Source organism: Augochlora pura, chromosome 3 (genome assembly GCF_028453695.1).
Source record: "Augochlora pura isolate Apur16 chromosome 3, APUR_v2.2.1, whole genome shotgun sequence".
NCBI classification, from domain to species: Eukaryota; Metazoa; Arthropoda; class Insecta; order Hymenoptera; family Halictidae; genus Augochlora; species Augochlora pura.
This window is the reverse complement of record NC_135774.1, coordinates 11202868-11221334: the sequence shown is the minus strand read 5'-3', so window position 1 is coordinate 11221334 and position 18467 is coordinate 11202868. Positions and strand designations below refer to the sequence as shown.

Sequence of the window (18467 nt, the reverse complement as noted above, 5' to 3'; positions counted from 1 at the left end):
AGTAATATTGAACATATACCATTTTGAAACAAAATGAATTATCTACTTATAAATCATTTCTATCATAAGTTATCGTACTTATTTATCAATAAAATAAGCCGCGTTTTTGGCACGTATAAAAGTAACGTTTGAAACGAGGCGGCGTGGGTAGATCGAAGGAGGGTGTACTGATTTTCTATTAGTTAAAGAAGCCGGCGTTAAGAGTATGCATAATGTCTGCAGAGAAAGCTCGAGTGATTAATGCGATTCGCAGCTGGGGCCGGCGCGTGCAGCACCCCTGCGTTCACTCTTAAATTCGTCCTAGGTGCCAACCCCAAAAGCCGCACGATATATATTACAGGGGTTGCTAATTATCCTCATCCCTCCCTCTCAGAAAACTGGATGTCCGTGGACGGAATAAAAGCTGACTTTAAAAACTGCCTGCCGACACTAGACCTGACATTAACATTCGAACCTAACATTCGAATATACACGAGTAGACATGAACTCATTTCCGAAAGGTTTACCTCTGCGTAAAATTGCAATGTAATTCTAACTAAACTCGTACCTTTGACAAACAAAACACAAGAATTTCAATCTATATTGTGAGAAAGAATTAGCCACCTTGAAGTTTAAATAATTTATAACTGTGAAACATTGCATAGTTTACCCTAGTCAAATTTAAGAATATTATACACAAATAGAAAAGATTCAGACAAAATATAATGCGAATAATAATTGCAATTTTGCGACTGAAATAAATAAAATAAATGGCTAGACAAATTTTAGACCCACAATTAAACTATCTAAGAAGACGATCAAATCAACCTTGTTGATTTCAAGATGTCAATTTCTATTTTACATAATTGAAATATTGGAATAGATTAATTAAAACTGTTCTGAATGCAAGAATAGCTAAAATTTGCTTCTCTAGAATAATTTCAACAAAGCAGAGGCGCGATAAAAATAGGACCGGAGCCAAAGTTTCGCGGAAGAAAAATCCCCGAGCCCCCGCGGGACCATTTAAGGGTTCCAAAACCAGCTTCAGCCCCACTCGTTCGCTATTCTTCCACTATCGACCATATATACACGCGTCGATTGTCGTGCCCTGGCTGGGACTGTACCCTTGCCAGGACTTCCTTCCTGAAGGTCTTGATTAAAATGGCAAACGAAAAGTCCGAAGGACGAGCAACAGCTGGATCAGTTCCCTGGAGCGCATTTGCAGAACAGAGGCTCTCCTCTTCTATATCGACGCCGCCGCCGCATCTAGCCCTGCCTTCCGCGGGCCTGAAATAAAAGACCGTGCCTCGACAATGCCGGATTAAACTCGTACAAAGGGAACTGCTTCCCTCATTCTCTCGTTGTCTGTCTTCTCTGCTGTCTGCCTTCTCCTCCTCCTCTTGCGCCGGCTCCCTCAGACAACGAACTACGGGCAAGAGGGAGAGCGAAAGAGAGAGAGAGAGAGAGAGAGAGAGAGAGAGAGAGAACGAGAGAGGAAGGAACCGTGATTCTGTCGTCGCGACAAAGTCAGAAATGATTACGCATAAAAGGTCCCCCCGGAACGAGGCAAGGTCTGCAGTCGGAAGTGAAGTTGAATGTGTCCTTCTCTTCAGCATTGTACGGCTGAATATTCGGGAGGTCTTCCTTTGACGGTGCATCCTCTTCGTCTACGTGCTCGCGTCACGCGGATTCGCCGACGCAGCTCTACCTCGGCGCTGGTTACGACGGAAATGAGTCGAATGACAGGATTTGTGTAATCCAGATTTTTTTTAGCAGTGCTCTTTGAATTGTTCTGGACATCGTCGAAAAGTTATTTTGATATTTTCAAGTACTGGATTATTTGGAAATTAAGTCGTCTGATTTGTCATGCCTTTATGATTCAATTCCTTTATGTCTGGTTTTAAAATTGCAGTTCTCAAGTGCACTTTATTCTCTTAGAATCCTATTTTATTAGAGACATTGTTATAAGGCTCGTGTAATTTTTAAATTGCTGAATAATTTGGAGATAAAGTTGTCTCATTTCTCATCCCTTTATAATTGAATTCCTTAATATCAGATTTTAAAATCGCAGTTTCCAAGTGCACTTTATTCCCTCAGAATCCATCTATTGTGTTATGCAATTTTTAAAAATATTAAATCTTTTAAGGTTATACCTTAAAACAAACACTTGCGTTTTATTGAAATTAATCAATAAAGACCTCTATTAATATCTGTTGGACGGCGAATAAATTCTCGACGTCGTTGTTCTTGCACCAATTCGACCAATTATTTCTTTCATCGCGGAATCCTTTCGAGACCGAATAATTCCGCCAACAATTCCAGATTCCTCGCCAATTCCTCAGCTATTCTCCAGCTATTCTGCAGCAATTCCTCAGCTATTCTGCAGCAATTTCTCAGCCATTCCACGGCGAATTCCTCAGCAATTCGCAGATCCATATCAGAACTATCCAAGCGCCATCCGCGGCTCACCAGAGCCCAACAAAGACCGGTTGAATGCCTTCCGCGGGGACAAAAAGTCTTCCCCGGTTTATCCACTCCAATCGGTCTTTTCTGATCCGACGACGTTCCGCGGCGGATTATTAATCACGCCGCGAGGGTCACGAATAAATTCCGCCAAGCAGAACAGTTGACACATTGATGGCTGGCCGTGTGTCTGGTTGGTCGCGCCCGAAGAGAAAATGATTTCCTTCGTGGAGGCCTCGTGCCAGTTTTTGCGGGTCAGGGACTGTCCGCGGGTGAATGGAGGAGGGGGGAGAGCGCGAGCAGATGCGCCCGGATGCAAATCGTGGATTAATCTCGCCAACCCCATCCGAGCTACGGGCTGATCGGGGCTACCCCTGACCCCCATTGCCGCCGGAGGGGTCGCGGCGTCGGCATGGTATGCGAAAGCTCGCATGTGTCCGGGACAGGAGTCACTCCTTTCGCAGCCCCTCGGTTCCACGGATTACGCGAGGATGTTCACGAATCGCCCGCAGGTATCGCTGTTCCGCGTCAGCCCTTCGGTGACGCTGATCGCAACGAGCATTTAATGCGGAGGTGCGCGGAACATGTCGGACCATGCGGGACGATGCCGAACGGGGCCTTTAAAGTATCACGTGATTCGAGAACATCGAGATTTTACGAACATTCAGCTGATTAATATATCGGGACCTCGTTCGCGTGCAAAATCCCAAAATTAGTTTTTTATTTTATTAAATAGTATATCAAGTATGTTATAATTATTTTTTCAGAGCTCTGGACACGAGTATAATGCTCGTAATAATGAGAGAAACGTGAAGATAAAATTTCTAAATTGTTACGTTTTTAAGAACGTTCTGACGATAGTAAAGTATTAAACTATCTACATTGACTTTTTCGCAAAAGTCTAGACAAAGGTGTAACGTCCGAAATACAGAGAAGAGAGTGTCCTTGTAGAAATTGCGAACACAATTGTCTTCAAAGATTTTCTCAAGTGCACAGCCATGTACAAAATGCTTTCTAAATTTTCCTTTTGGAAATAGAAAGAAGAGCGTATTCCTGCAAGAATACTAAGAGGAGGACTGTTATTCGTGACTTTAAAAACTCAAGACAGAAAAATTAAAGTGCACAGGCCACTAAAAATTGATACGGAGCTCTTTCAGAGGCCGGTATGCTTCGATAGAGGACTCATTCAGATGCAAAGTAATTTCTCCGAGCTCCATCTCGCAAGGACTTATCGATTTCACCGCGTGAAGGCTCTCGTACCTCGAGCTCGCCTCTTTCCCTGAGTGACTCCATCAAACTAAGCCTCAATAAACTATAAAAGCGCGAGGATTAGGGCACCCCTGCGGAGAACACATGCGTAGGTGTCTCTATTCGATCGGGAAGAGGGTGTAGGATCGATCAGTCTCTCGTCGAACGTGGTTTAGAAACAATTGAGAACTCACCGTTCGATGCCGGTCAGTCTAGGATGTCTGTATTTTCTGGAGAGAAGCAGTCCACCACCCCAAGCCGCCTGTAAACGTTGAAAAAGAGAGAAACCGGTTAAGCGTTGACTTGTAAAGCCCCGGATACAGAGAATTCTGGAGACCCCTGGTTAGAGAACCCCGCGGAATTGCCGCCGGTCGAACCGGCGACGTTTCTCACGTTTATTATTAACGTTAAGGCTCTTACGCGTTTGGCATTTATCGTTCGAACGACGGACCGATTTGAATAAGCTGTCTGGCTAAGTGGAAATCTCTGTTGTCCCTTCGTAGCTTCGATACATGCCGCCCAAACCCTGTCTTGCACTTTAATAGCTACTTCGCAGTTGTAAGTGCTCGTATTATTGCTAATAAGATCTCAATATTCTGTCGAATTTCTTGGAACGATCAATGAAATTATCTCGCTCGAGCAAATGTTACTTCGACGTCTAGAACAGTGCTTACAGTTAAATGAAACAGATTTCAAATAGGAAAATAATTGAGCAATGATTTTATTAAAAATCATGCCAGTTCATCTCACGTCAACCTGGATCGTTTTTAATTAATTACAGCGACGATTAAATTATTTTTCTAGAACAAACGACACTTTGTTATGTCGAAGAGAGTCCAAATTTGCTCAATAAAATATTCCAAATTTTGGTGGAATAATTAAAGAATTACAATTATATTACATTAATAGATATTTCATCTTTAAGTGGAATAGTTTAAAGGGGTAAAAGTTCCGCTTAAAAATTCTTTTAGTTTTTCTAAATAATATTACAAAGTGTACTGCGATGTATACAAATGTTTCCAGGTGCAATGAATAACTAAAACTTGAATGGAATAATTGATATAGGATTGCTAAAGGGTTACGCTGGTTCTCTTACGTCGATATGGAGCCAGAGCTTGTGCCTTTCGCAGATGTCAGCTATTTCTTGGATAGGATCAAAAGCGCCGATTACAGTTGTCCCAGCAGTGGCGTTCACAAAGAAGGGGATGTGTCCTCTCGCCTTGCGTTCCATAATCAGTTCCTCAAGCTTCGACGGGATCATGCGGCCTCGATTGTCGCTGGGTACCATCACGCAGTTGTCCGTTCCCAGTCCGCAAACGGCGGCGCACGATTTTACGGAATAATGGCACTGGTCGAGAAAGTGAAACAACAGTATCACAGTATAACACAATATAATAAGAGAATAAAATGGAACAGTATATCTACAACATAATAGTATGAAACAATAATTTTTTATAATGTTTCTGAAAGACATGACATATGCTAGCTAAGCATCCCTGTACTTTTCAACTGTTCTTATAATTGCATAATAAAAAAAACTGTGATTAGGTGTGAGTATTACTGTGTTTAACATTTCAGAATATTTTCAGAACCTCGAATAAAGAATAAGTAGACAGGAGAACTTATCTTTTAATTAAATATTGCTGGGGGATAATATTTGTGAATAATTACTGAATAATATTCACTCAATTCGTTATCTTATGGTGAAAAGTTAACAAGAGTGATTGAAAACTCATGAAACGTTAGAGGCATTATCACAAGCTAAAAATTTATTACTAATGTTACCAACCATCTAAATTACTTAAAAGCTGCATAATTTAACACTGGAACTGTTTAAACGTGACTAATGTATCTACTTTGTTAGCAGCGATAATAATAGTGACAGCAATTCGATAATTTCAATAACTATGAGAAATAAATTAGGAATAAATTATTTCGACTGGTATAGTAGTTATAATTATAATTGTTAACAATCTTCACATAAATTAATGCACTATTGTCCAAAGGGCCAAGGAACACAGGTAGTTAAAAATTAGTAAATTAATTATAATGACGAACCAGACATTTATCTCGTTGCTAAGATAGGTGTCGAGTAGATTCAGTCGTACCTGGTCAGACGTGAACATGACGAGCTGCCCGCCGATGGCCGAGGAGCCACGCTCCTTATAAGCAGGGAACATCTTGTGTCTCGCAGCGAGGAAAGCGTACAGGTTGCTGATGGATCCTCCAGGAGCCAGAATAGAATCGCCGCCACCCCAGCCAATCAGCTCCCTCATCTTCTGCAGCACAACGTGCTCCATCAGGATGAAGACAGGTGCGATCTCGTAAGTGAACATGTTAGTGTTTGCCGTCGCAGTTAGCCATTCACCGGCCATCGAGACGAGGTCGAGACCACAGGACAATTGGTTGAAGAAGTGGGGATGACCTGCAAGCATTCGAAATTACCAACCCCTAAATATAAGTATCATAAACGGCATGGAACAGTATAAAATTTATCTGCCGATTCGGATGAAAAATTCAATTGCTAATCGTACGTGGTCAGATATAATTAATTTGGTAGCCAGATAATTAATCCACATTTCAAGCCATTGATTCGCATCACGATGCATCACGTGACCTACCACAACTCTTTGGTTTAGAAACCTAGCATAATCGCCCGTCTACCATGACCATAGTTAACACTAAGCCGCAAATTAAATAACCAGTTTCGTAATTTTTATTTTACAATTATTCACATCATAAAGCTGCCATCATTCTGAAAATATTCCATTATTATGTAAAAATGTGAAATACTTTAATAAATTCACAGTTTTATCATTTTCTAAGGCAACATATGTTCAGTCACTTTTAGAGCTTGGTAAATTTAGTGTTAATTATTCGGTGTCGAGACAGTGTTAATTGCATCGCGACAGTGATTGCACGGGGCCTGTTGCCAGCGCCGAGGTAATTAATAATAGTGACGTGGCACGTGTCCAAAAATTATAGACCGTGCTCGTGGTCCCGACACCGAAGATGGACGTTAAAGGCACGCCACGCCGCGCCGGCTGGAAGCGGGAAGAGAGCTTTAAGCCGATCGCTGAGTACGTTGTCATCCGCTCTGCTGAACATCGCGCTAGGATCAGGGTTAATGCTTCTGTTCGATGGGAGCTTGCCTTCTGATGCAACTGGGGGGGAACCAGAGCACGGGATTCTGCTCTTTCTCTTCGCGCCAAAGTGCGCCGATATTTTCAACAGCGTTCGCAGCTCGCCTTCTTCGCTCGCCGATGGGATCGTTCGCGGCGTTTGCTTTAATTGGAGTGTTCATTTCGCAAATGACACCTTTTGTAACCCTGCACTTTTCGCCTTTTATATATTCTAGTTGTGCATGGAGTAGAAATAAATTGAGAGATTGCTCCTCGAATTATTGGGTATGGAGAAAATTCTTACTATGCGCAGAAATAGTCAATGTAATTAACTAGGCTGCGGGGTTTATGCATTTATGATGAAAATGACGAGGGGCCACTTTAAATACATTCTTTCGAATTTAGGAATATTTCTATATTTTCTAGAATTTATTAGAATTATTAATAAAAGGAATGTGTCCAACTTGTATTTAATATTATATAATATAATCTCATATATATATATAACATAGTATAATCTCTCTACATAATAATATAATATAATATAATATAATCTATACGTATGATAATGTAATCCTCTTAGACTTTTTTATTTTGCACAAAGATCCACAGCCTACTAATTACAAAAAAAAAAAGTAAAATTTCTCAATTTATTCATTTTTATATAGTTAAATTCTGAACAACATCATGGACAAATAAAAATCTGCAATTTTTCTAGCTAACGTTTTCAACCATCAAGTCTGCAAGAGGGTACAAAGTTTCACATAAACAGGAAAATATTTTCCATAGGGCAGTATTTCCACGTGGTTCCATCCATCGCACCCTTCGAACTGCTGTCCTATCGTTCTCTAAAAACGTAGATCCCTTGATCCCGAGAATTGATGGATTCACTCCATTGAATATCCGGCCGCGAAAGACCTTCTCTCCCCCCCCCCCCCGGTTGCTCGATAACCACGCGCAACCTTAGATAACTGTAGCGGATCCTCGAAGACTCTGCTTCAGTCGCGAGACCACTATTCTCTTAATATGTTGCTTTTCGCAGCGCGGGTTGACGCGAACGAGTGCTTTCGGGGCTGGTGTGCCTCGACGTTTTAATCTCACGGCATTACTTAGTGATTGACGTATGACGCCGGTCTTCTGAGGGCTAAATGCTCCCCTTGGCCCATCTGGAGCTATAACCCGAGGATTTTCCGATTGAGAAGTTGGCTCGGCGCCCGGGACGCTGTAAGGTAGCCCAAATTTCTTGCGAGAAAATCATTTAGTTGTTCGATATATTATGCGTAGATTAAAAGGTTTTCATTAGCTGGATCAATACAGTGGAATAATTTCTTAAACTGTACGTTTTATATTGTTATAAATTTCTTATTGACAGTGGTTAAGTATCTTAAGTAAAAGAAAGTATGCAAAGAGAAATGTTTCCTTGTGTTCCAATAATTTTTTAATATATAAATATAAATAGATATAAGATCAAGAAAATGTTCATTTTAAAAGTGTCAAACTTGCGTCAAATCTTCTCAAACGATCTCAAAATTTATCTTTTGCAATGTAACACTAAATAGTCGGTCTTCATGCAAACTTTTACTATAAAACAGACAGTTAAATATCGTTTAAAGTGCCATGTAAAAAGCACTGTCGTTTTTAACATACGTAAACGCGTTATAAGTGCACCAAAATCCGCAGGGCATTAAAATTCGCGAGAAAAAATATCGACAAAGGCGGTAAATTAGGATCATTCATGGGGGTACAATTGGCGCATAGTGGATTTCGTCGGATCCCCTAAATTAGCGTAAAGCAGACCGACTTGGGTGACACTGAAACAGTTTGTCTTCCGTGCTCCGCCGGTTTGAGAGCCTCTGCAAACAATCTAGTCGCGCAGCGACGCGTGTGACGCGCAAAATGCGGGCGCTTCGGACCATCGACCCTCCTCCACCCTCGGTTGAACCACGACCCCCGACGCTCCTGGAAAAATCGCGAAAGAGAAAGGAGGAGGCAGACGTGGGGGTGGACGTCTTGTTGCGCACCCCGGACCGGACGCGTGCCACGATCCATAGACCAAGATAATTGCGAATAACACTGCGACAAACGGCTCGGATACCGCTGCCCGATATCGCGTTTAGGGGTGGACTTTTACGTCGGTCCGTATATCCATGGGGACGACGCTTCTGGCTAACTATTCTTGGCATCGGCCTAACAATGGTATACCAAACTGGTTAAATCGTTCTAAAAAACGTTCCTCTTCTGTATAAACATTAATACAGACGGGTGGAACAGTAAAATATTATAGAAAGGGTTGAAAAATGATAGGAGAGTAAATAGAAAGTAAAACTTTCATGCTTGCAGAAATAATTTTATTATGGAAGGAAAACAATCCCTATATATCGATTCACTGAACTGTTTTAAAAGAATACAGCCTGCAGGGGGTTGAAATGCCGATATTGGAAAAAATTGTGTATCCTCAATATTCCGTGCATTCTATTGCCATCTCCAATTTCATTTATTTTATAAAACAAGAGCAGAAATTCGTTCGACCATCACTTTATTTACACCTTATAGTCCTAGCTAAAGATTGAAACTCGAAAATGGAAGATCAAATTCCAAGACTTAAAGAGACACGATAAATGTCCAGATAAAAATTATTAAAAGATCTGTGCTGATACGAGGTAAGTTTGGAAAGGTGAAGGAAAATTTCCTGAGACTCTATCGACCACGAAAACATTCAAGAACATTAATTAACCCTCCGAAAAGTTGAACCGAAGGTCCAAGCCGGTTTGAGAAAGTTTGAGAAGCTGTAAGGATATTTGCAGAGTTCTTATCCGCCGTCAAAGTATTTAAGGACATCTATTAACCCGGTGAAGTTAAACATTTATGCTCGAACTCCGTTTTGTTCACGCCTATAATCTCTTAATCGCTCGAACGAATTTTCCAGCGCGGAAAATTTACATTTCCGGAACATTCGGAAAAGCAAAAGAAGGAACGGTGCAGTACGCGGGGTAGAATTTAACTGCGGGAACGCGCGATCCTGATAGACCGTGGTTTAAAAAGTTTGATTAAACGCGGGCGGCGGGAGGGATCAATTATCCTCGTCCATAGTGTAATGCTTTAAGAGCTTTGTGGCCGGATGAAAGATGGGTTACGACAATGGTCGGCCGTTTTCGTGCCAGATAGGAAAAACAAACACGAGTGCAGCGCGTGGATCGAGATAAGCCGGACCGGTTGGCGAATTATGCAGATTTAAGGGTATGTTAATTCCGCGCGGAAGCCGCCGGGATTTTCCGGCTGGATCCCCTTAGATTCTTTTCCATTACCACGGAGCAATGACAAAATAGAGTTTCGGTTGTTAAATCCAATGGATCGCGGAGGATTTCGGTTCTGCTCGCGATCTTCTTCGCTCGAACTGCTTCCAAGTGCAGTTTTTGAGGCGAAATCGTCTTAGTCTGTTATCTTCTCTTCGTCATCTTTAAATGCAATTATCAATTTAATCTTCTTTAAATAGTTATCAATTTATTTTTAACATTTTATCATGTGACTTTGTTCAAGATTGTTCATCGAAGCTTTTATCTGAATAATTTTGTACGAGACAATTTCTATTCTGTTGGCTAGAAAAGTTTGTCTTCTTCTGTGATGATGCCATGTGTATTAAAAATGAATAGCATGAAATATTATTAGCAATGCTTATTAGGAATCAGACGCGTACTTTAAGAAAGTTATTCAATCATTTTCTGTGAAAGAGTGACTCTAAATTCAGCATCCTCGAAATAAAAATGAAAAAAGGCTATTTGTTCGACTCAATATTTAGAGCATATTTATATATTATTTAATACTCAAATATTAATAATTATTAGTCTATACATTAATTATATTAGTATTTGTAAAAAGAAATATTATTTGACTTTGCCTCGAACGAAAGATCAAATGTTATTTCCTTGAAAAAATTGTAGGCTGTAGAGGATAATTTATAGAATGATTCCGTGAAGCTTGAAAGATCTATTTGTCTCGCAATTAACGTGTATTAATTGCAGCAGAACCGCCAGACGTTCGCAACGATAGATTTCGCGATTTGTTTCTTTCGCCGTGCTGCCCCGGCAAGCGATTACAACGTCGGAGGGGTATCATTTTCCGACTAATTTGCCGTTTTCCTCGAGCGGAAAAGAGAAAGGGGCCGAGAAACCTGCTCGGCACAGGCCACGATAATATATTACGGCGCCCGGGATTTGTATGAAGAGAAGTGTGTAACCCTGGCTTAACGCTAATGCCGCGCAATCAATCATATCGCTCGTAAGTAAGAAAAACACATTCGGCATCTAACAGAGCAAGGCCTTGGATCGGGACTTAAGCGTTATTAGAGAACGCGATCTTCGATCATTCATCTTGTTACGTCTTTCGAAAGAACCGCCTCATATTTTATAACGCTTCTCCGATGGATCATCGTGGATCGTTCGTGTAATAATTGCACCACGATGCGAGGACTCTCGCATTATTTTTGGCAAATTGTTTTGCCGAATTTTGAGCCGGCGGCGACGAAATTTTTAATTAAAAATTTTTAATACGAAGACTTTCGTTTAATCAATAAGATTGATGATCAAGTGACCAATTTCAGATTTTTATTTTATTATTATTGATACTATAATGATACGTTCATAACATTTCGTACTTTAGATATAATTTCGTAACTAACACTGACGTGATATTTCAATCATTGTTGCGTTACAATTCCATTTAATTAATTGCGTTGAATTCGGAGTTTAATCAATTGTACGTGATTTGGAATTCATTCAATTGTGTGCCATTTACGATCACTCTGTTGTGCATCATTTAGAATTCGACTTATTTTATGTCATTTAATATTTAATCAAGTATGTTCTTTTCAAGATTTAATATTAATTATTTAGAATTTAAATAAATTATTTAGAATTTAGTCGATTGTGTTCCTTTCGGAATTTAATCGACTGTGTACCATTGAAAAATCACTCGATTGTGCTTTTTTCAGAATTCGTTTATCTGTGTTCCACTCAGTTACATTTTATTCAGACCTTTATATTACAAATTAAGATATTAAACTGCAATAGAACTGTGACCAAATTGCAGCTTCAATATAGCGCAGAGAATATAAAATAGATGAAATTTCTATCGAAAGAGAATCTTTACATTCCTGTCTAAAACAACCATCAATTCAGAATCCAATTAACGTGTCTCCCGAAGACGAAGTATCAACATTTCAGCAACTAATAAATTACAGTAACGTCTTTTCCACCGACGGCGTTACCTTTTAATTTGTAAAAAAAAGAGTTCCCATTTGCTCGAAGGCGTTAAGGCAGTGATTTCCGATCGGATTCCGCCGTTTTCATCGATGTTAACGTTGGAATACCGGTCGCGTGACGTAACTGGCTTCACATTCCGTGACGAAACGATTTCTGCATTCCATGGCCAGCTATCGATACCAATTTAAATTCCTCCGGTGGGTGTACTCGATGGTTTCCGTGCCGAAACTCCGCGAAGGGTTTCGCCCCATGGTGGCGACCGACGAGCCCGCTCGCCCCTATTTACTATTTCCCTCGACCCCACCGGGGGAAAATCGTGTAGAAATGGCTCTTAATTACACCGATCCTATTGAATTCGCCACTACGCGCAGGCGGTGCCACGTGCGCTGACGCTACAACGCTGTTTTTTGTCGGCAGTCACCGCCTGCGTTGTTCTTTTTGCGCCGATTCATCGACGATCTCGGAAAAACAGAACATTTCGTCGACCCCATTTCTCCAGCAATTTTAGCCACCTATTCTGTGAGCTCAACTGGCAATATTTTATTTTCCATATGACAGCAAATTGTTATATCTAACATAATGTTAATATTAGATACAAAAGAAAATTGTTGCAACGCATAGTAAATTTTCTCTGTATTTATACTGTCTTTTAAGTTTGTATAAACTTTTAATTTGTAACTCGATACTTTAGATATTATATTTTTCCCTTTCTGGCGGTATAAATATTTTTTGAAATTTAACTGAGCAAGCATGACTGCACTGAACTGTGAATTATTCGAATGTATACCATTCTCCAAAGCTTCAAATAATTATTTTCAAGGTTTGTCGCATTTATATCGATTTCCTATCCTGTATTTATTCGACTGTTTTTACCTCAAATAATTTCTCAATATTAAAACGAATAAAAAACGAAACGAATCAAAATATTTTACGAACTTTCAAAAGGAGATTTAATTGTTGCCCAGTAATTTTTATTTTCCAGCACAGTCCCGTTTTCAATTATTCTCAACCATCCTAGAAGCTGAAATAATTAAACTGTGTAATCGAGTCCGTTTCTGCAAACAGTTCCCTCGTGTCAAGACCTACATTGTTCCGTGAAAAACAATTTCAACGAAATATTCCCAGTCGTCGGGAAGTTCTGCGCGCACCGCGTTATGGGTGTTGCTCTTCAGAAGTTCCGGTGTTATTTAATAATCTCGAAACGAGGGCTGCAAGTTCCTCCCCCACCCCGGCATCGGAATTAATTGAAGTTTCCGCGGAGAGTTTACTGGCGCGCGATTAATTATTTTTCAATATTGCACACGTGCCAAAAGAACGCGGCGCGGCCTGCGTTGTTTCCATTCCCATCCATTTAACCCGACTCTTCCAGGTCGATTGATCTGGAACATCTATTTCCGATATCTGCAAGACGTTTCTTAAAGGAAGACCATGGCCACCTCGTGATTTTAGGTCATGCTCTGTCTTCGATCTATTCAAATTCCGCACGAATCTTTGCATCGGGAACACGTCGATCCTCCGACAAAGACGGATCCGTCAGCGTTGTCAGTGCCCGAATTGCTAGCGTGATCGATCGTGATTCGCGCGAATCCCTTTGTTGAACGGTATCTATCATCTGCGATGCAAATATAGGTTGTTCACTCGGTGCAATAATGTTTCTTTGCGTTTTTAGAAAGCAGAACGATGGTACTTTTTTACGATGATTTTTATGAAGGTAGATGTGATATAAATTGTGGAACAATTTCAGGTGTTAAGGTATAATGTTAATTTTGAAAATATTAAAAATAATTAATAATGAAGAAGTGTGAAGATCAAAAGGAAATTTAGATCTGATTTAGTATCGTAGTTCACACGGTACCAAATAATAAACATAATAATTCAATACTTTTCTTATGTTCGTGGTAGATATAGACTAATAGAGTTAATAATTTTAAGCTGTATACTTCGCGTTCATATATAGTAATGTACAAGAATGAATTGCGAAATACTTTCAGAATTTATTGTTCACTTACAGACTGTCCCTTTTTCGAAAATCCTAAAAGCTTATCGAAAAACTCAACGTGTCTATTAATTGCCAATAAAGAGTATCCATCTGCACCCAAATTTTAAAATACCAATTAATGTCCCTAAAATTAAACAATCAGTATTAAATAATACTTATTTCAAACCAAACTAATAAAATAAGTAAAAATTGCATCTGAGAGAAATAGAAGGAAAAATAATTACAGCCCTAATTAAAGATAACAACAATCTATGTATATTACTTAACTGACTACCTTATTTAAGCAAATAAACCTCTGTACTCCACGAAGGAGTTCAATTTCCTTAACCTCATGCAGATATTCGGAAGAAACGCGAAAGGACCAGAAGTCTGGCAAACGACCCCATGAAAAGTTAGTGCCCATGAAACACCAGCCACGCCGAAGGACGAAACATTTAGCAAAAAAAGCTAACCGCTTATTCAACACCGTGTGCCGCGGCTATCATCCACCGGTATCTCCTCTTTTTATTACGCCATACTTCACGTGGCCGTCGACGGCGTTTCTTATCGAGGGTCCCCCCTCCCCCTCAAAAATATTTTCGAGCGTATCTGCAATCAATTGATTCGCGTAGGGTGGGGACAGCCTCCTTTCACGGTTTCGAGGACGGTCCGAGAGATCGGCGATACTCTCTAGGTCCCGTGGTATATAATCTAATAACGAGTTTTTCTCGGCGGCGTGTATCGTGCACGCGGCGGTCTTCGACAGAGGGTGCATGATGGAGAAAAAGATGGGAACAGAGAGAAAGAGAGAGAGTAAAGACTGGTGGAGAGAAAGGTAGAGATTCGCTAAAGAGAAATAAAGACGGGGAAAAGGGATGGAAAGAGACTGCAAAGGGAGAACAGAGAGATGGAGAAAGAGAGAAGAAAGAGAAATGGAAAGATGCAGCACATAGAGATAGAAAGGGAGACGGCAAATAGAGATGCAGAGAGACGAGGGATTCGCTAAAGAGAGATGAAGATGAGAGAGGAAGATGAAAAGAGACTGCAAAGAGAAATGGAAAGAGGCAGCATATAGAGAGAGCAAAGAAGGGTGAATATGAGAGAAAATCGAGAGAGAAAGAGCAAAGAGAAATGGGAAGAGAGAGCTAAGGCAGATAGAAGGAGATAGCAAAAAGAGAGAGAGAGAGAGAACCTCCGCTCGTCTGCATCGCAGCCAGACAGGCCTGATTTCTGGCCTAAGTGGTTAGCCCTCCTCCATTGTGCATTAGCATCTATTCAAGCTGGTAATCGAATCCTACCGAGATAACGAACTTTCGCGGGGGATTTGCGGTTGACTTTCGCCGCACAGTGCCCCGTGATACTTCGGTCTTGACAGCTGGCCAGAGATTAACATCTACGCGCGAAATTTTGGATCACTGTTAGCTGGCTTTCTGCTACCAGCCACTGTTACTCCTTCTTCGACAATCGGGACGAATCGAATTATTTGTTATCAAGTTATTTTTAGACAATTTTTACGCAGAATGAAAGCACAGATTTTTAATTATTCAATTTAGACGATTGACATCGGACATAGTTTTTTTTGTTTAATTTCGCAGTCTAATCTTGCATTTTTAATTTCAATTCGACTGTGATATTGTATATTTAATAAAATAGGAGCAATTTATTTTTGATAGAACAGTAGCAGTTTTGTTTTTAATAAAATAGCAAGATTTTTGTTTTCAATAGAATGGCAACAGTTTTATTTTCAATAAAATAGGAGCAAAGAAAATCATAGAGCAAGAAATTCAATCAGCTAATAATAATCGAAAATTGTTGAAACGTTAAAAGAAGAAAAGGCGAAGCTCCTGGTGAGTAACTAATAATTATTTTATGTATTAAAATTTTGTCAGCGTTCATGATACATCGCTATCGTTGTTGTTGATATTTTTATGATTTTTATCAGCGGCGTGGACGCATGGAGGGTGCCTTTCAGTTCTTTTTTTTTGGGTTAGCTGCAACCCCTCACTCATTTATCACGTGGCAACGTGTATATTTTGGGGGTTGCAGCGGACGGAAAGGCTGGAAGTGTCTCTAGTCACCTTATCTCCGCCCTCGAGAGCGTATGCTAAATTGAATATGAAATTATGTGGCTTATCGCCCTCTTGGCCACGAGGAGACAAGATAGAACAGGGCTAAGCGATTCCCCGTTAGAAATCATCCTCGTTTTCCGTCCATTTTTCTAACGTTCGTATTTGTGACAAAGCGGTGAATCATGTTCCCACCGCAGAAACACTTATAGCTTCTTTTAATATTAATTCGGCACCCTTTTAAAATAAATTACTTATTATCTTACGCAAAATTGTATCGATAAAATTAATCAGTACTTTCGATCACTATGTTTCATTTTTAAAGCGACTGATTCAATACTCTGATATACTTTTTACCATTAGACCAACAATTTTTATGTAAAATAGAAATTGTCTATATCAATCGTACAGCACAACAGTTAAACAGAGATTGTTTAAATTAAACTAAGTTAAATAAAATTAGAAACAGTGTAGCAAAATTCTTCTCTCAATCGAAGCAAATTAAAAATTGTCTGTGACCATTGCATAAAACAACAGTTACATAAACCCTGTTTTAACAGTTTCAATAAATAGAAAATAATGCAACAAAGTTCGTAAACTCTTCATTAACAAATTTTGTCATAAACGTATAAAATTCTCAGTCTACCGACCATCATTTTGACGATGCCTGATACTTTCAATATGAATTATACATCTGCATCTTATGCCAGCTTTATCACAGTAAATTGGGCATCAATTGATATTCGCTGATCGCGTTAATGAAGGTTAAACTCACCGGTCTTCACTTGATACTTCAAGGTAGTGGAGCAATCGATGAGCAGTTGCTGAAGAGTCAGACCAGTGTCCGGGATTTCAAGGTCCAACAGCTGCATCATCTCGGAGGGATGATGAAACTCGAGGACCTTCGCGTTTCGATCGTTCGTCGACTTGATATAGTCGAGCAGGATATCCACCACCTTCATCAGGAACTCCCTGGTCGCTGGGAGTCCTTCGGCATTGTGTGGCAGGATGTCTGGGAGCAGAAACACGGACAATCGAAGCAAATCTCTTGCTGCTTTTTCATTGAATCAATACAACAATGAAATCTCCACTGAGTATTTCTTGAGAGATCAAATTGAGAACGGAATTGGGCTCGGATTAGTGCAACTGGCTTCATGCTCGCTATTTTGAATTATATTATTGCAGTGATCCGAACTTTGCATTATTACAGACTGCAAAAGTTCATGCCTTTTTTCTGAACAACATGAATAAAAATTCACATTTTAACTCTAATTTTTAATTAGAGCTTAATTCATACTTTAACTAACGTTTATACGTGGATGTTGTATTGGATTTAATTTTCTCGTTTAATAAATAGCGTTGGTGGCTCACAGTAGATATAAGACCACAAAGGGTTATATTCCTGACCTACCAAGCTGGTCTTAATGACTGCTTTCACATTGTTTTCTTATAAAATATTGAAATCTTGAAAATACTTTCATAGGAAATTATTGAATATATTTCTTTACATAAGAATGACGCATAATAAAAATTAATTCAATTTACGAACACGTATTAATAATTGTTAGAACTTGTTAGGTTTAGTATTAAACAACTGCAGCCTACTGAATGTTTTAATAAATATAAGTTCATTCAGGTACAGTGAATACATAAATATATAATATATATTTACATAAACTTCCACAGTCTGTAACAACATTTTATATAAAAATTGACAATTTGCAAGGTGCCAGTCAGAAAGATCAACAAAGAGTTTGAAGAGTGCGGTCGTTGGAAAAATTTCGAAAGCGTACAGCTCGCTAACGTAACATTCTAAGGGTGACTCTCTAATTGTTATAATCAAGTGAAATCTCTTCTACGGCATTGACATTGATTGATTTGATACCGTTTTATCGAACACCTCTTTGCCCAGCGCTCCCGACGTATCGACCTACCGTCGGCTCGTCCGACGTCCTCGTAGAAAACGGAACTTATTAGAATGATTTCACCTCATCAAACAATTGAAAGTATAGACCTCTATTGACACACTCTCACTTGTTTGGTGGGATGACACCATCTCACTTCGTCGTCCTCTTCTCTATCCACCGTTCTCTTCCGTCTTCGGCCTCTTCGTCGGCGATCCACCCTTCTTATTTATGTTCATAAACACTGCCATGCACTTGCAGAATGATTCTCGTACAACTAACGCATTCACGCATAAACTATTGTTCATGTTTCCATTGTATTCATGTTTGTCTCGTTGCAGTTTCATTCATAGTTATACGGTCATTTTAAAGATGACCATGTGCTTAGAGAAATTATTGCTTTAACACTCGTAAAATGGTTTTAATTAATCGCTAAAAATTTGTCATTA

At 39.7% G+C, this 18467-nt stretch overlaps 1 protein-coding gene across 1 annotated transcript in view; it reads right to left on the bottom strand.

The window, feature by feature from the left end:
- Gad1 (glutamate decarboxylase) overlaps positions 1–18467 on the bottom strand; it is a 32739-nt gene that overhangs the window by 6052 nt on the left and 8220 nt on the right. Inside the window, exons 5-8 of the mRNA XM_078176527.1 lie at positions 16890–17126; positions 5799–6115; positions 4787–5038; positions 3885–3952 (exon numbers count right to left, since the gene is read on the bottom strand). Coding sequence (XP_078032653.1) covers positions 3885–3952; positions 4787–5038; positions 5799–6115; positions 16890–17126 — 874 coding nt within the window. The remainder of the gene's footprint in view (positions 1–3884; positions 3953–4786; positions 5039–5798; positions 6116–16889; positions 17127–18467) is intronic.